This window comes from Cydia amplana, chromosome 11 (genome assembly GCF_948474715.1).
Source record: "Cydia amplana chromosome 11, ilCydAmpl1.1, whole genome shotgun sequence".
In the NCBI taxonomy this organism is placed as follows: Eukaryota; Metazoa; Arthropoda; class Insecta; order Lepidoptera; family Tortricidae; genus Cydia; species Cydia amplana.
In genome coordinates, this window is record NC_086079.1 from 6,364,043 (window position 1) to 6,390,738 (window position 26,696).

The 26,696-nt window shown below is 36.6% G+C and overlaps 3 protein-coding genes across 4 annotated transcripts in view; 1 reads left to right on the forward strand and 2 right to left on the reverse strand.

Annotated features, from left to right (window-relative positions):
- The window catches only part of LOC134651997 (C-type lectin 37Db), a 114,389-nt gene extending 96,551 nt beyond the window's left edge, over positions 1-17,838 (forward strand). The window contains exons 3-4 of one of the 2 annotated variants that reach the window (XM_063507151.1): positions 16,677-16,785; positions 17,544-17,838. In XM_063507151.1, coding sequence (XP_063363221.1) covers positions 16,677-16,785; positions 17,544-17,794 — 360 coding nt within the window. In that variant the 3' untranslated portion in view covers positions 17,795-17,838. The remainder of the gene's footprint in view (positions 1-16,676; positions 16,786-17,543) is intronic. The other variant, XM_063507150.1, reaches the window with a different exon arrangement.
- A 2,953-nt stretch (positions 17,839-20,791) lies between these two features.
- LOC134652314 (uncharacterized) lies at positions 20,792-22,764 on the reverse strand. Its single transcript, XM_063507486.1, has one exon. It carries the CDS (start codon positions 22,700-22,702, stop codon positions 20,792-20,794), a length of 1,911 nt encoding a protein of 636 aa, XP_063363556.1. The 5' UTR covers positions 22,703-22,764.
- A 1,728-nt stretch (positions 22,765-24,492) lies between these two features.
- LOC134652315 (uncharacterized) lies at positions 24,493-26,221 on the reverse strand. Its single transcript, XM_063507487.1, has one exon. It carries the CDS (start codon positions 26,212-26,214, stop codon positions 24,493-24,495), a length of 1,722 nt encoding a protein of 573 aa, XP_063363557.1. The 5' UTR covers positions 26,215-26,221.
- Between the last annotated feature and the right edge of the window lie 475 nt (positions 26,222-26,696).

Sequence of the window (26,696 nt, forward strand, 5' to 3'; positions counted from 1 at the left end):
TTTTTTTTGGGGTTCCCCATACTTAGAACAACTGAAACTCAAAAAATTTTTTTTCATCAAACCCATACATGTGGGGTATCTATGGATAGGTCTTCAAAAATGATATTGAGGTTTCTAACATATTTTTTTTCTAAACTGAATAGTTTGCGCGAGAGACACTTCCAAAGTGGTAAAATGTGTCCCCCCCCCCCTGTAACTTCTAAAATAAGAGAATGATAAAACTAAAAAAAATATATGATGTACATTACCATGCAAACTTCCACCGAAAATTGGTTTGAACAAGATCTAGTAAGTAGTTTTTTTTTTAATACGTCATAAATCCCCTAAATACGGAACCCTTCATGGGCGAGTCCGACTCGCACTTGGCCGCTTTTTCTGGATAATTTTGAATTTCAATTGTCAGGGGAGCCTACATTATTTTTTAATACATTTTACAACGACAACAAACAAAAGTACAACTTCGCCGTATTTTTATTACCCGGGTCGATCGCAACAAAATAGAAAATCATGTTTTTCAAATCTAAGCGTTATTGTAATTTATCTCAAATAACCAAAAAGTCAATCTGATTAGAACTTAAAAACGAACTGAATTATTTTAATATGTCGATTTTTCTTGGTGACCCAGGAGAATTTTTTTTATCCCATACAAAAAGAGCGTATCCCAATCGCGTATCGGTTTTGGTTTTTACTTATAAGTGTGAAAAATATATTCTACCATATACGAAGGATGTGTGTTTTTTCATGTTTTATGTGTCTTTTTGTACAATAAAGTGTTTTACTGCTACTAATATATCATATTGACGATTAACTAAAAAGGTATTTACATCTAATTTAACTGGTAAATTATTAAAGTCCGCTAAAATTAATATATATTCAAAAAAATATTTGTTAATATGTCCCAAAATCATGGCTCATTTTTTAAGTCTCCTGACTTACCAAACATATCGCAACGAAGGCAAGGGTACAACGCGGCATCGTGAACCTAATAACGTAACGTTTCAGTTACTTTTTTAGTCGCCGACCATTTTATCCGGGGTACGAAGAGAGGTATTAGATCTATCCTGGGTCTAATATGTTATAAAAACATAGTTTTTTGAAAAATGTTCGTAGGTAGTACACAAAATTTACATTTTCTTTTAAATGTGATTTGGGTCATCGTTCTCCCTGGTGACTTTTCTGGTGACCCAAGAGACATCAATTTTATTATGACTCAGGAGACTTTTTTTCTATGCACTTTGATTTTTTTGATGCGCTAATTTTGTAATCTAAAATAACTTTAAACTGCTGATATACTTATATCACTTTGCTGATGAGTGGAAGTGGAATTTAAACTTAATTTATTGTTCTCTCCCTTGACATTTTGGCATACATTTGACATGCTGCAGTGCACTCCTAACGTTAATAAAGACATAATTTTTAGAAAAAGCTTTAGGAAAACTCACTCTTGAGCTTAAAACGATTAAGTCCTTATCATATTATGTTAGATTTTTAGTACAGACCCCAAATCAGTGAAAATGTGTCTTAGCCAACTAAATTTGTCTCTGGGAAAAGTACGATATCCCTAAAAATTGTACGTACATTTCGCATTTTTCTGAAGGAACGGAATTCATAAATTGGGTTATTATTATTTTTTCAGATTATTTGATTGCATTGACATATCACCAAGATAGATAGAACATTTAAGTTACCAGAAGAAAAGCATTTGTGTTCTTTTATACAGTGTGGAAAAAGTAGGTTCGATTCCCGGGCGCGACTAAGCGAATTTAAAAAAAAAAACAACGTGTTGCATTCCGGGAGTGCCGACAGAAGTGAAAACTCAATGACTAGTCCAAAATGTCTGCAGCACTATGTATAAATGACCCATCCTCCTTTCTATTGAAAACTTTTGGTTCCGAAATTGCTGGTCAGTGAGCTTGTTTAAAATTCGAAATTCAAATTCATAGCGTTAATTGTTTAAAATTCGAATAGAAATTGTAAAGTTACCTTGCAGACCTCGCATCTAAATATATTTGGTCATGATATTTTGAGTTTTATTCACCAGTACTAGAGTTCACTTTTATTAGCGATTTCATCAAGATGTAGCTTTATTGAATTATATTTGAGTGATATAAAGTTATAATACTGTGAGATCCTCGTATTTCAGCCCGTACAAGATTATAACCTTTTTCATGTAATGTCATTGAGTTTTTCTTTATTGATTTAAATGCCATCTAAACCTTACGGTCACATGATCGCCTTACACTGTCTCGAGTTTATCATTTTTTCCCCACCTCAAAAAGTGCCTAGCGCCGCTAAAGAAGTTTTCACTTCAAAAATCTTTGAATGCAGTTGTTTCTTTAAAAAACAATAATGTTTCATTTAAGTAAAATGAGCAAACTTAAGGTTTTAAGGCACTTTCCCTCCAGGGCCCATAATTTTTTTCCACCCGGTAGTAGACAACTATTTTTTTCGACTAAATGAAGTTTTATTAGATAAATCGTTGATCACATGGTTCGTTTCACACATCACATCAAATCGTTTGTCATCACAATCAAAATTTGTCAAAAGTAATGAAATTTATGCCAAAAAAACATAAATAAAACATATAAATTCAACACATTTTTTTAATAAAAATCTTTCTCGATGATATAAAAAAGAACATCGACAAATTATGTTCAAAGAATTAATATCAAAACAGATGTCATAATTAGGATTGGCTACTTTAAGAAAGGGACAGAGAGATTTAATCCTCTCGCTCTGCACGTTTTTCTCATTCCTCCTTGTCAAGCCAAAATAAACTATAAAATGATAGTAACACAGTACATTGTAATATTCACTTTTTCCACGGTATCATGTCATTGTAAATTACTTATGTGAAATTGTAGTGGCGTGCGACTTTCAAACCGGAGGTCACGGGTTCGAACCCCGGCCCGTGCAAGTGAGTTTTTGTAAGTAGGGACTTTTTTTAGTGGTACTTAAATATAATAACTTTTCGTATTATTGAAATAAAATATTTTATTCAAACAAACTTAATAATATAATAATTAAAACGAATAATATCAATTAGTTTATAATATTTATTCAATTATTTTAAATTATTTGAGCATGAAACATACTAGATTTATTTTTATCATTACAATAGAAAAAAAGCAAAAAATATATTCTTATAGATATTTTATTTTCAAACAAAAATAAAGCAAAAAGTTACGGTTAGATTCTGATGGCTATATACCAAACAGCTACCGATACATTTCAATATCTGTCGAAATTTCCTAACCCGTTGTAACTGACAAAGAGTATAGATTTCGACGTAGCATGACGTAGCTAAGCAAACACGCACACATGCGTAACATATAGGCCTGTAAGAAGGCACCATCATAGGTTTACCTCCGATTCCGTTACTACTCAATGGAGTTACGACTCAACGTTTATTGGATATTAAAATTTTACGTAATTCGGAGCGCTGCGCGAAGTGACATAGGTCTTACCTCTTTGAGGCACGACGGCCATCTAACATTACTGGCATAAAGGATGCATTTATGACTTTGACGCATGACAGAAAGAGAAACCGAACTGCGTAAAATGGGCGTTTGCTGTTGAATTCATGAAATCAAAAATCGATAATAAATCCATCGGTAAAGGATAATAAGTTAATATTTAGTTCTTTGAAAGTTAAGACGAGATGAAAACCTTTGCTGTAAGGTGGATTGTGCTGGATATGGATGTGTTTTCTAGTTGCACGAAACTAAAACCGAAAAATGAACACGTAAGTTTGGATTTATTTTCTATCGAGAAAATTTTAAGCATTCGTGTTTCGACTACTACGAAATCACTTATCATATAGTCAAGAAACATATATCCGAAAATCACTACTGTTTGTTTCCGGGGCTAGCCACTGCCACGTTTCTAAGATCCTGTTATTTTTCGATGCACGGCCTTAATTTAATATTTTCTAAGTACGTAGGTACTCCGCCAAAAGTTATATCTGGCGGACGAAACTATATATATGACACAGATTTGGCTTCAAAATGCTTTCTTCACTGGTTGCTTACAGTCATATATTGGCAGTTTTGCTCACCAGACCCAAATGTGAGGCAGATGTGACGGGACAATACATATGTTTATATGAGACCAATTAGGTACCGTCTAATTTAATAACGTTAAATCGTGTTGATAAAGTTCTTAGATAGAACCATAACAATTTGATGGCTTTGGCTCAGTGGATTGTCTCGATAATAAATAATGGATGTTAGTGAAAATACGTCCATAATACCGTAGCCAAAGTAACAAAGGTAACTGTTACATAAAATGCGCCCGCGCAGAATTGTCTCGGAACAAGTCTAGTAATTAGTGGGCGAGCCGAACAGAGACAATGAAGCTGCAATTTGTTTGGTAGCATTGACACCTGTTGCAAGTGATAGAAAGTAAAGTATTAATTTAAATATAATCGAACAATGCGCGAACGCCGTGGGTGTGCCAGAGAAAGCCACACATGCATCATAACTTTAGATCATTAAAAAAATTTCATTAAATCGCTTTATTTCGTTAATATCTATGCAATTTTATGCCTTATTTCATTGCAATAAGTAAAAATTTGTAGGTACACATATTTACAATTCGATTTTGAGTTAAGCTGTTTTTATTCGTGGCGGTTGCATGGCGTAACGTCAAGAGATGCGCACGTGTTGACGTAACTGCATTTATCGGTAATGACAAGGAGACGAAATGGACACCGCGAGGATATTCCATATTATATTTGCATTTTTTTTTATTCGCTGGCGTCATCGCGATTTCTCACTTTTCTGTAGCCATAAGTTGGACATATCATACCTATAGGTAAACACATACCTTAATGTTACCAAAAAGAAAATACTACTGTCTGTTTCTTAAAATGCCGTACCTACTACGCCATTCATTTTCTATAGGTAGACAAGAAACAAATCAGCGTACCATCTTAAAACAGATTATAGTAAGTACCTATTGGGCCTAACACAATGTTACTTGGTGAAACCGTCAAATTTAATAGTTTTCTGTCGGTGCATTGAGAAATGGTGCTTAACCTTTCAACCTCCATTGCCTGATATGTGACAACACTGACAACACATTCAAGTATGTAGTAAAAGTAGTAATAAATTATGGTTAACCCTTTGACCACCAAAGATGTCCACAGACGCGCACGGTAACCGTTTAATACATAGTAATCTTCATGCATTCCAATAAGCTTTGCATTGGGGTGTTACCTACGTACAATAGCCGTGGTGTTCAAAAGGACCGAGTACACAGCAGAATCTTAGTAACTATGTGATATTTTTTGCGCTGAAACTTGAGTGCGTTCGGTCAATGCGAATAAGACATGTAGAGTGTCCTCTATACTAGTTCATCACGCAAAAAAATCAAATAAGTACTTAATTTTTATTAGTGGCGTCTCGCGTACAAATACGGCAGCTAAACGTCCATATCTGTGCTTTAACGTAGATATTTATAAATCGTGATAGACTTCGTAACGCGATTGGTATGAGAATGTGGAGTTTCCATTATAGTTGACAACCGCAAATGCCACAGCCAATTTAAGATCGCGGTTTGGTAATGTGGACTATGACGGTAACACAATGAATTCTTATGAAATTATTTAGTCTGCGACATGTGAGGTCTAGGAATTTGTTGGGTTTTCCGGTATGACTACATAATAGTTTTTTCAATCGACGTTATCTGTAACCTATTACTTCTATTAGGTACTTGCATCTCTTACAAATGTGTCTTTTATTCAAAGAATGTCCACCTCAAGTCATAAAAAGTAGAATTAAATTAATTTCAATTTTTAAGGTCATAGAATCATGAACACTGTCTAGCTGGCTAATCAAATGACACATCATGCGAAATTTTTTATATAACGAAACGAAAACCATAAACCACATTAGTTTCGTTAATAATACTAGCATTACATCAGCACCTAAAACACGAAACACCTTTAATGCGTAATTGGAGCTTTTAAGACCATCAAAATATATGGCACAATTGGTCTAACCTAATACTTCGTGGATAAGTTTGTCACTGTTTTCAGAAATAAAACAGCAAGTGAACCTCGATCTAACCTTGTTCCCGTTCAATGTTACTTAGTTCATTCATTATTAATTTGCTCGATTATACCAGTTATTACACTTGTTACCCAGTTCAAGTGCAGTAACTTACTCAACAAGCCACGCCGTCTAGTTTGGTAGACTGAATTTGTAAGTTAAATTTTATATTCTACGTAGATACTATATTTTTACGAGATTTTATATTTTAAGGACGCTTATGATTCTTATGAATGAGACATCAAATTTTCATATAGAAGACTAATGACCGTATTCGAACAATGCTTCTGAGAGTACTGCGGTACGATAACGGTCTGTCAGTGTCAAACCTGTAATTTTTTCAACCAAAAACGTCACTTTTGACACTGATAGATCAGCATCGTACCGCAGTGATCTCTTAAATGCACTGTTCGAATTGAGCCGTATATTTCTATCGAGAAATAAATTATTTCACAGAACTAACGAACACACTGAAAAAACAATGTGTATGCATGATTTGCCACTTCGTGCTGTCGAATAATAATGTTTATCTAAACCCTAGATTAATGTTAGTCCGTTTTTAAAATGGCTATTTATATTCAAGCTAGCACCATACATACTAATTTCGCGCAATGAAAACAAAAATCATCAATCGTGATCGCTGGGTGCAGCGCCATTGAGCTCTGTACGTACGTGACTCATTTCGCTTTCGTATTGTCCGGATGTTTACAACTTTTTCCCCAATACACTATTTTAATCACATAAAGTCGTAAGTCTGAATGAATTGTGAATATTAAAGTACCTTTTAGTGTGGCAGAATGGCGTGCATCTGTTAGAGATAACTTTCGTAATAGATAAGAGCTAGTTGCGTGAGACGGTACCCATTAAAATGAAAAGTAAGTCCTGATAGTTTGGTTGAACCGTTTGTTTTTGTTCTATTTTCGAACACGTTTTAAATCTAAAGTACTTATTGTCCCTATTATTCTTCAAAACTACGTCGCCTACGGCTCATTTAGACGGCGCGTGAACCCGCATTCGATTTAAGTATACTTACTAAACTATTATAGGTTAGGTACATCCAATTCAGCTGACCGATCAAATACAGCAATGTAAATACCAGTATTTGCTCCGTCTAAATGAGCCTAATGCTAATTATATTGTAGTTGTAAACTGAAGGTACTTACCTACGCAAATTTTCGACCGTAGTGGTAGGTATCAAAAGCATTGGGCAGTTTTTAAGGTGTCCGGATGACACTTAAGAGCTGTTCATAACATACGACATCATTAAAGAAATATTATAGGTACCTGATATCACAAGTATTTATTTAAGAGAAGTATTCGTGTAACGGGAAAGCCCACCTATAAACAACTTCATAAACATGATTGACCCAGATTTTAAATTATCATATCCGTCAAACAAAGTTTTCGTTGTTGCCATCAGATTTTTCGCATTAAATCCGGCGCGTTGGCAACGATTTTCAGCGGGATTTAATCAAATTCAGTAGCCTGATGGACGGTTAATCCAATCGCGCGACCTGTAGCCGATTCTGACTTAACAATTCGATGTGATTTTGATACAACCCTGAGTCAGCGTGTGCCGCTGCTCCAATCAGTATGACGTCCTCACGAAATGCAATCAAGAATCGTCACTCTCATGAGACGGCGGCATTATGAGACGTCATGAGGCATCTCGTTTGCACTTATTGCTGATGTGACTCAAGGTAATACCTATCCCATACTTCGGGGTTTTGGGTGCGGGAATAATTCCGTCAATTCCATGTATGTTATAAAATACTTAGTTACTAAACTATGAATTAAAAATAGATAGTAAGCTCCAAATGTGCTTTGAAATGTTAAAATAGTTTAGGTATGTTTTTACCTATTTTTTTGGCTAGTGTTAAATATTCCTGTACCCCAGGGTATGACCGTAACAAGATCAAAACAAAAACACATTGTTAAATTAAAATCGGCCTCACCGGCGCCGGCGGCAAATTGGTATCTGCATTTTTAAACTCTGAACTTTGCACGGTGAAGCGCGCTTTACTACATTGAATTAAAACTTGAGAAGATGAAAGGTGCGTGGGAAATTTTAAACAGGCATTATTTGTTTATAATAAGATTATTGTTTAGTTTAGTTTATTTATTTCATAATGATAAATTACACTATAAATTATTCTTGCGCTAATCTATATGAATTTACATTATGGTCGTCAATAACAATAAAACGTATAATTATAAAATGTCAACAATGATAATCAAAACACAATACAAACTATTAACACTAACAATTTATAAGTTAAGTTCAGAAATTTCAGAATAAATAAATAACGGAATACATGTCAAACAAAATATATATAGTAGGTATCTCATAATGATCGTCATACTAATACTAAGAGCGGTAAGAATAATAAATCAGAACGAATGTCAAATAAAATAAATTTTACATAAACTAAGTATACAATTTCAAACAATTATTACAATTTTAATTCCATATCTAATCTAAAAACCCCTAAAACAATTAGGTTGCGTTGTTTCATCACAGAGTTCCTATGGCCACCTCCTCTCTCCATCATCAGATCAGCTCGATGGTACCATAATATTGCATTGTCACCCGACTTACATGTGTATGCAAAATTTCAGCACAATCGGAAACCGGGAAGTGGATCAAATTTAACTTGCAATATTCCATTACATAGTTTTACATACAAGTCGACCTAATAAAAGCTTGTTAAAAAACTATACTCATCCTTTTCTTTTGGGTGCTAGTACTAGTGTAAGACAAAGAGAGTATGACTCTCCGTCTATGTTTGAAATAAGACAGTCCTTTGACACACTATATATTAGAATAATATAGTCACATGTACACATCATCAGCGAACTTGTTATTGAAGACTTGTCAACTATTATTGCTGTGGATAATACGTGTGTGGGAGTAGCGTTTCAAACAACGCGCCAAAAATATCTACCACCCTGTTATACTTTTCCAAGTTAGTCAATCTCTACAATTCGCGTAAAAAGTGTCAGTCATAGTCTAATAAATTGCTTTTTTTATTTGAATTTGAGTTTGCATGAATTTGTATTTGTTAAATAGATAAATGATAAAACTAAAACCCTCCCCCGTTCATCAATGGCGTTAGTAAAAACATAAATAAATAAATATGTAGGTAATAAAGACGGGTAAGGTACTAAAATTCAAAATAATTATTGTGAAAAGGACTGTCAGGTACGAGACTGTAGGTATCTATAGCGCCATGTTCTTCAGCAGTCAAATTTGCGACCACTTTACACGTTTTTTTATCATTTGTCTATGGAAAAACGATGAAAAAAATCCATAACGTTTTAACGAAAACATTTAAAGTCAACGAAGGTGATAAAACGCAAAAATCAGCCTCATGAATTTCCAGGCAACTTGTCAGTTTCCAGGGAATTAGCTCCGTCGCCAATGTCCCGGAACTAACGTGGCCACGGGAATGTATGGACACAGCTAAGTGACCAATAGTAAACCTTACTGCACAGACCTAAGACCCATCGATGGTCAGGAAGTTAAGAGTGTTGCTATTAGTACGCTGACACAGTTACTTCACCATTCTTGAATCTTATTGCAACGGAATACAGTCTACCAATGATCAGTCTAGTTGGTGTTACTGGAAATCCAAAACTGACCGGCACAATGTCACTCCCGACGAGTTTTAAATTCAATCAAATTTACACCTTAGCTGAATCCGATTAGAGTTCCAATTGCTTTGTGATGGAACCGAAGCCGGCGATGCAATTTAACTTGATAGCAAAACTGAAGCTTCTCCTATATTGCTGATTTTGAAACAGCCGAGCGATGTTAAAACGTGGTGGGGATGGGAGGAGGTTTTAGAAGTTCCACTACAGAGAAATGAAAACGGGTGATAGTATGAAGCGTCATATGATAATTTGCATAATAATTCGTGCTGTCAACTTCCTCAACTTTGCGTACAGTCAGCTGCAGAGAAAAGGTACCACCCCTGCATAGAAGTTTGTATGCATGCATGCATGTTTGTTTGTATGCAGGGGTGGTACCCTTTCTCTGCAGCTGACTGTACCATGCCCAACATTGTCTCCTTCTTCTTCTTCTCCTGAATCTATTTTCCATGTCTTTTGGGGTCTGCCCTCCTAGTCCGTAAACGCTACTCTGGGCCTGTGTGTGGTGATGCTTTACAAATAGCTGACGTTGTCGAATTATTAATAATGGGAGAATTGCGACCAAATGTGCCCACACAACGTGTTGACACTCAATTAGAACAATAATTTTTGGCCTTACATCTTTCTCTGATAAATTAATTTCCTTATAAAAAAAATCCTTATTCTACTTTTATTTTTGTGTTCAACATGGTGCAACAGCCGCTTATGTAATACCTTAAGTAAATCGTCTAAAATCGATAAAAAATGCAATTTTCGAGTTGGACCCGTAGTACCTATACGTTGATCAGTTGAATATGTTATACATATTCAATTATTCACCTCCCAAAATAGGACTGAATAAAGTTTGAAAAACAACTTGTAGGTATTGACATTGGACTTTCTTGCACTGGACTTTTGTAAAGCTATACAGTTTCATGTATTAACTTTTACGCCGCGTGCTTGAAAATGGAGGCATAGGCTAGCGAATAACGTGACTAAAAATACGTGAGCTGACCCATAAAATTAGCTTAATGTTATAGGTACCTAAGACTCACGACAGTTTAAATTCGGGCTTTAATTGTACATGCAAAACAGGCTTTCGCTTAATATTCGAGCGCTCCATTGCCGGAGATTACAGTTAATACCACAAAATTTGCCCATTGTTCATAGTTGTTAAATTTTAACTAAGTGCCGCGGCGTCTTGTGGAACTATTTGGAACTTACTTAAGTACCTTAGACAATTATAAGCTTTGAGTCTGAATGGGTCATAATCGTTCCGGAAAACGGGCGTCTCTTGTGGACAATATAATATTAATAATTTAGGTACATTAATGCTGTCATCACTTATCATAGAGCTTTTAAGAAGTAATATTTATTTATTGTATGATGTCTACAAGAGCATAGCTTAACGAGAAATCATACTGAAAATGTATTTACACTTTTTACCCTACCATTTTATTTCATGTTTAGAAAGACCTTCCACGCGAATTGTAACTTAAACTTATATAACCTCGTGAAAACAATCATCTTATGCCAAACTTTGTCTAGTGTAATATTACCTAACAATATAATAAATGATCTAACTATACAAAGCAATTTCCATTTTAAATGCCAAGCGCCTTAAGAATTTAGTGAGATTATGACAAGCTAGTTTTTTCATACCTACTCGTAAAATGCATTTGAGCGATAAGCGTTTATGTAAGCGCCAGTTCAATTTTAAACACGGCTACATTTTGAAAATTAAAAAAAATATATTTAAAATCAGCACAAAAAAATGCATTTGCATGAATCCTCCAATTTATTACCAATAAATACATCCGATTTTTATCCAAGAATTCACTTTCTTCAAGCACTCATTATCTAACGCAGTAGGTACGAATATAATTACAAACAAATTCGCACTAACTTCCTGGCTCTTACTTATATTATAATAAATATACCGTATATCTATATAAATAGAGCTTAAACTCCTATCTTCGCGTAAGTCATGACCCACTTTCCCTTATAGAAACAAGATCAGGTTTATTATGTCTATTAGTCATATAGGAGCAGGTATCATCTCAATTTATTATACATTAACATCTCAAATCAATCATAGCGTCAGATTTTACAAGGTTACAATGTGCTACGTAACTTTTATTTATAGCCAATACTACTTTTGAAAGGGCTTATATATAGACACTTTGTATCTTATTCAAATGTTAATTGATGGATGGAATTAATAGGATATTCACATAAAAGCCTACGATAAATATTTAGTTTGTAGGTCAGTTTCAAGCACAATTGAGACATGTTCAGATATTGTGAGCATTTTTGCCGCTCCAAATTAAACAAAAACATCTGCGTACAGCCACCTGCAATAATATGTCACACAACGAAGGCCGCAAAATATCTGAAACGATCTTATTTGTAGAGCCATAAGAGCGTTCCACATATTTTTGCGGCCTTCGAAGAGTAACATACCTATTATTTCAGGTGATTGTACAGCCATATTTACAGGTAAAAATGTGAGCTAGCTCGGCGCTAGACAGCAGGGTGCCCAGTAGGCTGCTGGTGGCATTACCGCGCTGTATACTTACCAATACCCTGGGCAAGTAAAACACCAACCCTCTCCTCTGGTCACCCGTAACATCAGTGAGACGCTTCGCTAGCTCCCTGTGTACGAGAACAACAAAAAATCTCTTGATTTTCGGTATACCCATTGATTGTATTGTGACATGTTTCCACGTTCGTTAGACAAAGTTGTTACGTTACGTTACGTCAGTTTACGTTATTTATCAATACCGTAGTTTCACCAAAAACGAATCACGTAGAAACTATTTCCTAAACCCTCTGTACGCTCATGATTCACCATTGAGTCAGCCGTTGTGAGGTTGATTGCTCTTGCAAGAGGTAAATGAATTACTTAAATTGAAGATTCGCCACAGAAGGCCTTTGATCCTTAATTACTGGAGGCTGTAGAATAATCCCGGCCCCGTACTAAGGGTTCCAGAATACTATCTAGTGTAGGTACTTCTTTATACAACGACGGTGTCAAACAGTACGACACGCCAGATTGTAAGCAACCATCGCAGCCTATGGACGCTTACAAATCTGATGTCGAAAGCGTGTTGACAACCTTTAATTTACAGTATCTACATTAATATGGGTATGTACAAAGATTCACCCTGTTGATTCACAGTTTCAACTTAGGTATAGATACCTAATTCAGGCAAGCAATATATAATTAAAGTATTATAATGTTGTGGTTTAGGTATACAATGCAATGGTTTGTCAAATAGGTACTTCTCTACCTAATGATGAGATTTACAATCCTCGAAATTCTTAACAATTCTTTTTTTTGAAAATTACCATTATTCATCCGTTTTAACAGCAAGTGGCGGACCCAAATTGTGCACCGGTAGGTACAAGATAATCCGCGGGTCTCGACCGAGTGGCGAATTAGTCTTCAGCGACGCAACGGGTTGGGGATTACGACAGAAGTGACGTGCCGCAGTACGGCCGGGAACGTATGGAATGGGGAATTCTCCCATAATAAATAAATAATAAAATAAAAAAGCCTTATATTTCTTACAAAAAATAAAAGATACACACTTTTAAATTCTTTTCTCTCCCATAGAAAAATAGAATTGTCTTTTCATTCTCGAAAGTTGATAATGGAGCAACTTAACCTTTTCCACGCCGTGTCAAACACAAAAGTTGTCACTCAGACGCCACATCATTGAAGTGTCAAAACTGAAGTTGAACTTTATGTATATGCACGTAGGTCGATGTTGCTCTGTGGTATGTGACCGATTTATCGGTCTTTGGCGTTGAACCTACGATGCGGATATATCGGTCATTGGCGTCCAAAAGGTTAATAATGTAAAAAACTAAATTGTACTTTGTGACTTATTTTATTTCGGATACGTAAATCGGACCTGACGCAATTTGGGACTTTGTAGGTTTTTGATTAAGTTTAGAAAAGACAAAGTAGAATCGAAATCTGAGTATGACACATGCTTGTAGCGTTGACCTGACTTTTGTTATTGCGGGAAACTTATTGTCACAAGTCGGGGTTCGAACCCACGATCTCTGGTTTAAATAAAGCCCAACCGGCTCAGTTGCCGACGTTTCGGCCCCGGAAACAGCAACGTTGTAAATTCATTCAAAATATAAATAGGTTAATAATTCATTAATATGTATTATTTTCCAGTAGTCAATGTCACAACTGTCACAAGTCTCTGTAGTAGTGGGTAGTTGCAAAAACCTCTGGTTTGACATTTTACTGGGACATCAGTTAGCCGCGACCACGACCAGTGAAACCTGTGTCGAAACGTCGGTAAATAAAGGTAATTGAATAAATTTCGCGTTAGACCCGTCTATAAATGTGAGTTAAAATAAACAACGTTCCCGAAAATTTTAGTGGTTTTATGTTACCGGATTTTTTCTGAAAACGGTACATCACTAACTACGCCCCCTGCTTGGCATTAAGCCTCAGTTGCATTGAGCGAAATGACGCTCATTCGCAATTCGTGAATGGGAGATTTATTTTATCGGTATAAGGATGATGTTTGCGGATTGGGAATCGAGGGGTCGGAGACTTGAGAAGCGATTCTAACACAAATACTTACTGTCATCAATTTTATAGCGAATTGCCGGGGTGCCTTCGTATCTTATAAAAATAAAAATAAAAGAATTATTGTAATTATAAGAATTATAAAATATAAGTTCAGATCTCTGATTCCTTATTAACCTTTTAACCGCCAGCAATTTTTGATCGAGCGTTTTCGTGTCGCCACCGACAGTAATTGTACCACGCAGAGTAAGGTTGGCATAGTTACGGGAGTTATAAATGTGCTGTAAAAACCAAATCAGATCTTTGTCTTATTTATCAGACTGTGGCGAAATGAGCTGGATATTTAATGTCTTATATATCAGACTCTGGCGGTTAAAGGGTTAAACAGCTTGTTTCTCAAGTTCATGAAGCAGTCAAACTCAACGTCTTTATCGAAGATTTGATCGTAAAAATGTAATCAAATACAAAGATTTATAAACGAGTAGGTATTGTCGCCTTTATTCCATTTCTGACCGCTTCGCATGCGGTCTCTATTATTTCCCAAAAAGTTTTAAGTCATAATGTATTGTATGTCCCCATTTTCTTTAGTCATAATTTGTTTGGTTTAGAAACGCGTATCTTTTCAAACCTAACCTAACCTATATAGGATAACCTTACGAAAATCCCGAAAAGTTAAAGGTTTCGGTTTTAGGACTAATGCATAATCATAATAATTATGACATACAATACATTATGAACTTAAACTTTATGTGAAACAAATTAGAAGGGGGTCCTCCGCATGAGTTGCGTTGTCACGTTGAATATGTACAGTCGCCATCAGATATATCGGAGCGGCCACGGTACTCACAAATATCTGAACACGCCCCTATTGTCAAGGCGTTAGAGTGCGTGTTCAGATTTTATGAACACCTTGGCCGCTCCGATATATCTGATGGCGACTGTAGTCACGCACAACAACGCGACGACGATATGATAAGGGGTCATTCCCACCTGTTTTTATCTGTAAAGAAAACAGCATCCGCAAGACCTCACGCAACATCAGAGGAATCCGAAAGCCAAACTTGACATTGCATCCGCGAGCATGCGAATTAAGTGCAGTTTTGATGGTTGCGTAACACGGACCGGACGGGGACCGGTCGCGGAGAAAGTGCCGATGGCAAGCGATGTCTGCGTCAATATCCGAGGTGACGGTCGGAAATATGGAATCGGTGTTAGTACCTAATTACTTAGTTACACAATACAGATAAGTGCCGAGTAGTGCCGACAACAAGTTTTCGAACCTGTAATAGGTATTTACCACATAGAACGATCTCGGGATTTCTTTCTAGTTCTACTAAATGCAGCATACTATTTCTTTCTGCAACTGTTCTACCTGACCTGTTGTGCAGAAATAACGCCCAAATATAGGTTCACTGGATAAATCGTACGTACTTCACATTTGTTTCATGAAACAGTGACATCGTTATGTAGTTTAACCTATACACAAAAAAAAACCGGCCAAGTGCGAGTCGGATTCGCGCACGGAGGGTTCCGCACAATCAACAAAAAATAGAGGAAAAAAATCGTGTTTGTTGTATGGGAGCCCCCCTTAAATATTTAGTTTAGTATTTGTTGTTATAGCGGCAACAGAGATACATCATTTGTGAAAATTTCAACTGTCTAGCTATCGCGGTTCATGAGATACAGCCTGGTGACGGACGGACGGACGGACAGCGAAGTCTTAGTAATAGGGTCCCGTTTTTTACCCTTTGGGTACGGAACCCTAAAAACGCTGCTGCTAAAATCTGCTAGAAATTAGTTTCTTATCAACAATTACATACCTATGTGGTACCTCTTGCAAAATGTCACATATACCCACACGTTTATAATTATGTAATTAAAATCGGCGAGCAATCACCATTACCGTGGATTAATTACGATTAGGCACGCAATAGTCATTACTACTACTTTTACTTTACTTTTACTTACGGTACTTTTTTAGTATGAACTAAAAAAGTTTCATGAAATAAAAATACGGTCCATGCAGGTTCCCTTGCGCGTTGTACGGTCTACCATCTTGGGGCCTAAATCGAAAACTTAATTTGACATTTCTGCTTTTAGCTTAGACGAACTCTAACACGCTCGCCGCGGAGCCGCGTTGAATCGCGATAGACATTCGCACAAAAAAATACTCGTAGGGATCAAGGTCCCCTTTAAGTGGAGTCCAGACGAGAAAAATTTTCGCCAGTCTGATGAAATTGTCCGATCGAATCAGGCCGTGCGGACGCAAACGCCAATTTGATTCCCCGATCAGGTGCGGTGGACGCTAGATGAGATTGGCGCCAATTATTTTTCTGATCAAATCGGTCGATTTGCCCAGCTCGTCTGGATATGGCTTTAATTAACATTTAATCTTGATTTTATATATCATTAAATATGTAAATTTTTGGTTTCAGGCGAACTGGTTTAAGGCGCAGCAATACTGCCGGTTCCACGGCATGCACCTCGCCTCCATCGCCTCTCAGCAGGAAAACGACCAGCTCGAGAAATACGTTAAGGACTCGGGTAATAAAAAAAATAAAATCATTTATTGCAGATCAAAGATCCATATAATGTTAGTAACAATTTTGACTTAATAACTAAGTTAGTAGGTACAGAATATATACAGAACTTAGCCTTATCCTATTTGGCCCTGCCGATGGCCACTTCGACCCAGTATTTAGTTATAGGGCAGTCAAGGCTCTCCGACAATACTTTGAGGAGGTCGTTGCCGCTGCCACGCACTCGCCTGAGTAGTGATCCCACACGCTTGCATCTGATTGCGTAAAAGTCGTCCGTAATGTCTCTTTTTCTTTTATCTTCCTATTTTTATATTGTTGTTGTTATCCTATGGCACCTCCGAGGGCCTTAACAACCTCGCGCCATGTCTTCCTATCTTCAGCAACCCCTCTGTTTTATACAGAGTAGGTTCCTATAAAATCTTGCACAATATAGCTCTACTGTTTCCCATGCTGTTTATACAGAAAGGCTGGAACACCAGTCCTATAATAGTAAGAATGTACTACTATAGAAATTAACCCATAAGTATAAGTAGGTACATATACATAAGACTATTGGGTCATTTTCCATCCACTGAATATTTAGTATACCTACCTAGAGGAGAATCTATAAGTATAAGGAGTTCAGATCAATAACTAGCTCTGAGCATAATATATATTATAATGACTCAAGAACTTACAATTCTCGTTTACAAGAAATTAAAAGAACGTTTTCAGTCGTCAGCATAATTATTTTACTAAACCCAAATTATAAACCCATTCCAGGTTACGGCCGCGAGCATTTCTGGACGTCAGGCACAGACTTGGCTGAAGAGGGCAACTTCTTCTGGATGGCCAACGGGCGGCCGCTGACCTTCGTCAACTGGAACGCCGGGGAACCCAACAACTTCCGCTACGAGAACGGCGAGGAGGAGAACTGCCTGGAACTGTGGAACAGGGACGACAAGGGACTGAAGTGGAACGACTCGCCGTGCTCGTTTGAGACGTTCTTCATTTGTGAAGTGCGATCGGACTAAATCAGTGTACAGACATCGGGACGGCCAAGGTTTCTACAAATCTATTTGTAACCAAAAATAGTGGTGATCCGTTTAATGGTATATTCAGTATCGTGTTCTGATTATGAAGAAGTACCTAGAAGAAATATTCTTTGTCATTTTCTTTGTATGGGGCAGGTAGGTAATTCAAGTCGGCCACAAAGGCCAAAAAAAATTTTTCTTCTGCTGTTTACTAATCTGAACATGATACCGCCGATATTCCCCCAAACGGATCATTAGGTACGATTTTTGTTATACACCTTGAAAGTATTTGAACAAAGCCTCTATTACATATTATTAAGACATTAAGCGCAAGTTCAAGTTTTGAGCACCCTGGCCGCTCCGATATATCTGATTAAGAAGAGAAAAAACATCCCGTTTAATAGCGTCGTAAGTGTAATTGGTCCAAAAAATTGAAAAAAAAGGATATTTATTCATGACTACATCTGTAATGATTTTTTATTTTTCAAAACTCCGACCCATTATTATATTACGTCTGATGGGGATGCGCGTCAGTTAATATTGCTAGACCGTTTTTTTACTACCAGTATACGATAAAAGTATGTACAAGAACATTACAAAAAATACAAATATTTTTTTAAGATCTTCACGTGGTACTTGTATAAATATGTAAATAAAACACACCTATGAATGGTTATAAAAAGTTTGTTACCTTAAGTAATCGTGTACCGTTGAGACACATTTTTGTAAAAGAGTCGTCTCGCAAGTCGTTTTGTAAAGTTACCAATTTGTCCAAGTTACTAATTTTTTTAAGTTACCAATTTGTTCAAGTTACAAATTTGTTCAAGGTACAAATTTTTCAAGTTACCATTTCGTAACTTATTCAGCCTGTAAAAAATACAATCATGTTCTAAATGTAGTTAATTAAAGGATTAGTTCGGTCAGTAGTAAAATTACGATGTAGATTAGTGTTTGGTTATTTATTAATATAGTTTTGGAATGATACGAAATAGTAAACGATCACTGCCACATGATCTTTTGAACTTAAAGATTGTTTTAAATATCAAAAACTTGCATTTCAATCGATATATACAAATACATCATCATCATTAGCTGTTAAGTAAGACCCTGAATCTAAATTTTTTTTTGTTGATACAAGTCCCTGTGTAGCTAATGTTTTTTTTTTAATAATTTTGTGTAGTGCTGTTAGGTTTTTGTGTAGTATTATTGTTTATTTTTATTGTGTATGCCATTTAGGTATATAATTTAAACACTGCTATTAAAATGTATTTACCATTTCTTCTTCTTCTGCATTATTTCGGTTTAATAAAACGAGGGTCATAATTTTTTTTCGCTAATTGTTTGTGGTTTCCGGCTGGTGCCTATAATAATTTGCCCATCTTCCTTTCAAAATACTGTAAAAACGATTGTGAACATGTGAGTTGTGATATTTGGAATAGATCTTCAGTTCAATGGGACCTTGAGTCCATAGTCAAACTTAGGTATACCTAGTGATAAAATAGTTAGTTACCATAGCGATAACTGTGAAAATAGAAAAATAAAGGATTAAAATACTACACATTTTTTGTTACAGTCCTCCCAACATAATGCCGCATTTACTAAGTAGAAAAAATGTACAGGCCTGAAGAATTCCTGTTTTTGATAATGCATCGGATCGGACACTCGTCTGGTACTATTAAGAAACTCACTAACGTTCGTTTCTTAAACCCACACTCGTATTTTAATGCCTCTCATTATGTAGCAGTCACATAAACTACTATAACAGTGTGATAGAGAGGCTAGTTAGCTAGTTAGCAAATCAAAGCCTACATACATACATTTCGCTCGACCAAACGTATGAACGGCCTATTGACGTCGCTTGTGTCCAGTATTGTTGGGCCTTAGGTGAAGTCAGCAAGGCTCCGCCTGCGCCTGCGTCTTGTAGAACTGTCACATATCAACGACTTGTACAATTGCTGATATACCTTCAACTGAAAGTGGCTTAAATTGGAAAAATTAACCCATTTTCATTCCTTCATTCATTTATTCCTTTATAAAACATAGTTTTACATGTCAATCACAGTATTTCATAATTACAACTATTTGTTTCTAAATAGTAACCGGAAACATGTTATTTCTTCACAAATAATTATTATTTTATACAAATTTCCTGCTCTTGAATATTAAGTATCATGTTTACCTTCTAGTTTCTGTAATTAACAATGTTTAGTAACGCCACTGTGACGTGTTTTGTATACGTATTCTGTATTCAACTACTGTTATCATTAGTAATCTGAGTTTTAATAAAATGCCCATGCAATTATATGCACATCGAAACCCGAAATAAAAGGGTTGATCGAAATTACCTGAAACTGCGGTGCATATCATCGACTTCACAGTACATCCTAATCCTACTACTAGAGGTACTTAACCCACTAAATGTTAAACAGTAACTTAACAATGTCGTATTTAATAGGGAAGATATTTTTTTTTAAATACTATATTCTACCAGGTTTAACAAATAAGAACACCGGGGTTGATGCCACTGCCAAATGAAATCTACGCCTAATTTCTAACACTTGGAATACTAGACGTGCTTGTGTATGCGTTCCGGTACTGGTACCTTTTCGCAAAATGACATGTGCAACTGTGCTGCGAATAATATTTTTATTTACATAGTAAATGTCTCGTGTAATCAGCTAATTTCACTCAGTGACCCGTCCGATCCTACATTTTGATATCTTTGTTCGTAAAATTACACTCAGGTATTGCTAATGTTGCTGCTGATGGTCATACGCAATTATGTTTCCGAGCACTGTAGATATGATAAATGGCGGGATCCGCATGATAAAATAACATCCATTTCTCCTTTTAACACCGTACGACTGAAAGAGGCGTATTGTAACTTACACGTATGAAGTGAGTGACCAACGTATATATACGAGTAACACCTGTGCTGGATGTAAACTGGATAATATTAATGACTAACACACTTATCATTGTGTCATTTTTTAAATATTAATAAATGCAATAACAGTAAAGCATTAGCTGCGCGTCTCCATGGTGTTTGATGCAGTAGCTTTGGTTTCCATAGACGTTGATTCGGCTTACGGAGCCTAGCAAAAGCCAAGGACTGCCAGGACCTCCTTGCCTCCCTAGCGTGGCTTCAAATTCTCCGCCTCCGGGATTCGTACTGAACGTTACAGTCAACTCAACCAATGTCTTAATTTTCTCTTTGGAACTATCAGATACCAGTCGAGTAACAAGCAAGACTTTATCAAGAGTGAGTTCAGCACACTGCGGATAATCCTTAAGTAGACCATTCAAATGCCACATTGCGTACTCTACCGCCTCCCTTGCTTCAGGACTATTGGAATCTACTTTCACATTTCCATAATCGACGCACCAGTGGGCATCTATGGCTGCTGATTCACATGTTCTGTTCTCCGGAATTGGTAAAAATAAACTAATGCTTCGTTTACTAGTATAAGCCTCATTGGTTCGGTAATTTATCTTAGCATTTTCAATGGTCTTCAGATTAATTAAGTCGATCAAAGTGGCGTGCACATCGAATGGTGTAGTTAGCCGATGTACGTTTTGTACCAGATTTGTATACGCCTCACTAAAGTTTTTCCGAAACGACGGAGGTATTAAAGCAAACACGAAGGGTAACCTGGCCTCCAAAAATCCTTGTCTAGTTTTCCGAAATTTGCCCCATCTTATGCCATGATCGCTTGTTAAGAATACAATACTTTTATTCAAGTAACCAGAGCTGTGCATCCTCTTAAACAGCGCTGTATAGTCTTCGTCCATCACTGACGGATAGTTTAAATGATCATGGGTCATTGTGTTTTCCCAAAAGAACCCAAATAGACTTCTTTTAGACACTGCTGTAAGGTCTTCGACATAGTCCAGAAGAATTTTGAAGATATATTTGTCGTTCAAGCATAATTTGAATTTTCCTCCGTTGTTTGTTCTGGCAAAGGTTTCAGCTTCGACCATGAAGGTGCGCAGATAATAATCGGTGGGGGAGCCTGCAAACCCCCGCCTGTTATAGTTGAACGTCCCGATCATTGTGTGGTCCTCTCCGTAAGCTGTGGCGAAGCCCGCCTGCTGGAACCGCTCCCATATAAAAGGACAGTTGTCAAACGTGAGCTTCTTGTTGGGCCAACACGTTTCCTGCAGCTCTGTTACGTGTTTACCAAGCAAAAGTGGTATTAGATTGGGAAAGGTGTTGTCCCCTACTTTATTATATCTTAACAATTCTACAGCACCCAACGTGTTCAAAAATGTTACAGTCTTGGGCATAGTCCTATGGAGATTCAATCTAGATACCGAATCTATTCCTAGAATCAATATGTTATACGGTAAATCTGTTTTTGGTTTAACTGAGATTTTCTTTTCACGAGCAAATAGAAAAAAAGAATTTGTAATTTTTTTTCCGTGACTACATTTAACCCTCACAAATTCGTCTTCAGCTAGAATGTAATCTGAAAAATTACGACAAGGGTTGTATTTGACTCGATTATCTATTTTCAAAGACGTGATGTCGTCTACCGTTTTAGGACGGTAAAAAGATTGATAACAGCATATAATACTCGTAGAGGTATTTAAACTGTAATAGGGAAAATTATCTCTTTCAACCCAAATGTGAGTTGTGTTCGACCCTAGCAAAGGGTGAGCTGGACATGGTTTCACTTCCTCCCATTTCCCCATTTTCCGAATTTCATCGTCAGAGTAAAATGTGTTGTTCGTAGCGTTAGTGCTGTGTATTATTATGGGACGTTTTTTAATGTCTTCGCGTAACTTATATAATCTTCCATATTTTTTAATATAAACCCTCGGGTCGCCGTACAACACCATACACAGAAAAGATCCACTCCCAAGCACTATGCTCAGCATAACCAGATTCTTGAAGTAGGGCACCATATATGACGCAGTCTTGGATGCAGAGATATTTTTACACGATTTATGTTAAAATCAGCAGCACTTCTTGTTTCTTAGTCGTTTCACCTACTCGTTACTCGTCAATACTTAGCTTACTGCCTAGAGTTTTGCGCGTACGTATATCTAATTATATTTAACGCTTGTAACCTCTACGATAATAGAAAATGGAAGCGGGGAACATTTACAATGTGCATAGACCTCAAGAGATTTCGCACTTGGACTGCCTGTGTACTAATACTATAACTACTAATTGAATTAATACGAGTATCACTTTTTCACGTTTTGTTGATTTGATAATAAGTATATACGTTTTATCTTTTTGTCCATGTTAAAAGTTCATTTCCGAAACCTGGCGCGAATTTCATATAGGAATTTTAACAGTTCAATACAAATCTTGCATCATATATTTTATGAATCTTCTTTCATGCCACCGATTATGCGGAGTAATAAGAATCGAATTTGAAGACCATACGCTCATAGTCAGGCGCGGCTCGCCGTAAGGGGCGCTTGTGCGGTGCACTCCCATAAATAATCAAAATGAAATTATACCACCTATTTAATATATTACTATTTAAGATCTATCGTAAAAAACTCAATACCAATTAAATAATAACCTTTATTTATTCATTATAAGTTTATTTTATAGACAGCTCACCACTACCTACTCGGCGTAATTTCATAGAAATCAAAGGTAACGCGCGAAGCGGAGCGCTTTGGATTGCGCTCCTATGGAAAAAGATTTAGTACATTCGATCAATAGGAAATTCAATAAGAGCGAAAGAGAAGTTTCCCCACAGCTTCGCACGTGAAACAGAAAATGTTCTATGAGGGAACAGGCAGAATCGGTGCGGCGCTCCGAGCCCGGTTGACCTTGCGCGCGCATCCCGCGCGCCATGTTGATGTTGTTGTTGTCACTTGTTTCTAAACAGACCATAGTCAATTTTAAAGGCGGGAATGCAATTTTGGCTTTTTTTTCATAATAAATAATGAAACAAGAGTTTAAACAGTGAAAGCACATAATTTGTTTGTTGTGAAGTGTTTAAAAATTAATGAATTTAACGTGAGAATGTGAAAAAGTTTACAAAATCGACTCGAGTTCAATTATGGACGACCTTGAACTTTCGTAACAATATTAGTCAAAAACAAAGACTTAAATATTTTTAAATCAGATCAATATCCAAAACACCGTGGTTGTGTTGTGTGAATGGGATAAAAGTAATTAGCTTATTTTGTTTTTCGTGTTACTTAAGTATATTATTATTATGTTTTGTGTTTGGCTCGGGCGCGGGCGACGTGCGGTGAGTTTGTTTGAACCGAAATAGGTGTGTTAACAATTTAGCACATCTTTCCATAAAAATTAAATAAAAACATTATATCCATTTGTAAAATGAACTGCAGTTGGCGTCTATCGGTCGTCAAGGTATCCGTAATACCAAAAATCTATGAGAGAGTTCAATGACCGGGTGGACAGAAATCGACATCTAGGTACTTTGCGACGGTTAATTGAATGTGTAGGTTTAGTTTTTGTTTTTTATTGTGAGTGAACACTCATAACACATAGCTACCAGCCGCCCCTGCTCATAGTATTTGTAGCCTATGGCATTACGCACAAGGTATTCATTTTAAGTTTTGACCCTATAGATAATAATTACTATGAAAATAATAAAATTAATAAATCATTACATTGCTCTTTTTCCATTAAGTATTAATTACTAACTTAATAACTCATTAAATCCTAAATTTATCGGATGGGACTAACACATTTTTCTATACTATATGGTGTAAATATTAAAATTATTGAAGCAATAACAGTAAAGCTTCAACTGAGCATCCTGTTGCTCTTGTACGCAGTAGCTTTGGTTGCCATAAGCGTTGACTCGGCTTGCGGAGCCTAACAAAAGCCAGGGGCTGCCGGGACCGCCTTGTCTCCCCAACGTTGCTTCAAACTCGCCTCCTCCGGGATTCGTACTGAACGTTACTGTCAACTCAACTGATTTCTTAATTATCTCTTTGGAGCTATCAGATATCAGTCGAGTTACAAGCAACACTTTGTCAAGAGTGAGCTCAGCACACTGCGAATAATCCTTAAGAAGGCTATTCAAATGCGACATTGCATGATGTACTGCCTCCCTCGCTTCAGTACTATTGGAATCTACTTTAGTATTTCCGTAATCGACGCACCAGTGGGCATCTATGGCTGCTGATTCACATGTTCTGTTCTCCGGAATTGGTAAAAATAAACTGATGCTTCGTTGATTGGAGTCTGAATCGTAGGTTCGAAAAATTATCTCATCATTTTCAATGGTGTTCAGATTAATTAAGTCGATTAAAGTGGCGTGCATATCGAATGGTGTAGTTAGGCGGTGTACGTTTTGTACCAGATTTGTATACGCCTCACTAAAGTTTTTACGAAACGACGGAGGTATTAAAGCAAACACGAAGGGTAACCTGTCCTCCAAAAATCCTTGTCTAGTTTTCCGAAATTTGCCCCATCTGAAACCGTGGTCGCTCAGTACAAAAATAATACTTTTATTCAAATAACCAGAGCTGTGCATCCTCTTAAATAGCGCTGTGTAGTCTTCGTCCATCACTGACGGATAGTTTAAATGGTCATGGGTCATTGTGTTTTCCCAAAAGAATCCGAATAGACTTCTTTTAGACACAGCTGTAAGGTCTTCGACATAATCCAGAAGAATTTTGAAGATATATTTGTCGTTCAAGCATAATGTGAAGTTTCCTCCGTTGTTTGTTCTGGCAAAGGTTTCAGCTTCGACCATGAAGGTGCGAGGGTAGTAGTCGGTGGGAGAACCCGCGAAGCCGCGCTTGTTATAGTTGAATGTCCCGATCTTTGTGTAGTCCTCTCCGTAAGCTGTGGCGAAGCCTGCCTGCTGGAACCGATTCCATATAAAAGGACAATTGTCAAACGTGTGCTTCTTGTTGGGCCAACACGTTTCCTGCAGCTCTGTTACGTGTTTACCAAGCAAAAGTGGTATTAGATTGGGAAAGGTGTTTTCACCTACTTTATTATATCTTAACAATTCTATAGCACCCACCGTGTTCAAAAATGTTACAGTTTTGGGCATAGTCCTATGGAGATTCAATCTAGATACCGAGTCTATTCCTAGAATCAATATGTTATACGGTAAATCTGTCTTTGGTTTGACTGAGATTTCCTTTTCACGCGCAAATAGGAAAAAAGAATCGAATAGCTTTTTTCCGTGACTACAATTAACTCGGACAAATTCATCTTCAACTTGAATAAAATCAGAAAAAAATCGACAAGGGTTGTATTTGACTCGATTATCGATTTTGGAAGACGTGATGTCGTCTACCGATTTCGGCCGGTAAAAAGATTTATAACAGCAAGCAACACTTGTAGTATTACTTAAATTGTAATAAGGTAAGTTATCTTTTTCAATCCAAATATGTGATTTATTAAACCGAAGCAGAGGATGTGCTTTACAGTATTCAATATCTTCAATTTGGAGATCCATTTTTCTAATTTCACCATCAGTGTAAAATGTGTCCTTAGATGTTTTTTCAGTGCTATGCAATGAAAATCTTGCATAGTGCTTGATAATATAATGTATCGCGTTCTCATGAAACACTATAACCATAAGAGAACTACTTCCTAGTACTATAATCCACAGCAGCACTAGATTCTCGAAGCGGTACCCCCTATATGACGCTGTTTTGGAGGCACACATTTTATTACACAATTTTCTGCTAATACCAAAACGCTTGGTTACGATAGTAACTATAAAATGGTATGAGCCTACAATCTTTGTTATCATAATGATTCATTTAACTCAAGAACTAATAGCCGTGACCAAATAATTGTTTCTTAGTTGAAATAAAAATGGGAAAATTGTGAAAGGTTTAATCGTGTTAACTGTTTTAGACTCCTTTATAGCATTCTTGTAATCCTGAGCTTATTGATGTTGGCGGCCGATCGTGAAATCAGGCCGATCGTAAA

Coding starts and splice junctions, on each gene's coding strand:
- LOC134652314 (XM_063507486.1), bottom strand. CDS start 22,702: ATGGTGCCCTACTTCAAGAATCTGGTTATGCTGAGCATAGTGCTTGGG.
- LOC134652315 (XM_063507487.1), bottom strand. CDS start 26,214: ATGGATCTCCAAATTGAAGATATTGAATACTGTAAAGCACATCCTCTG.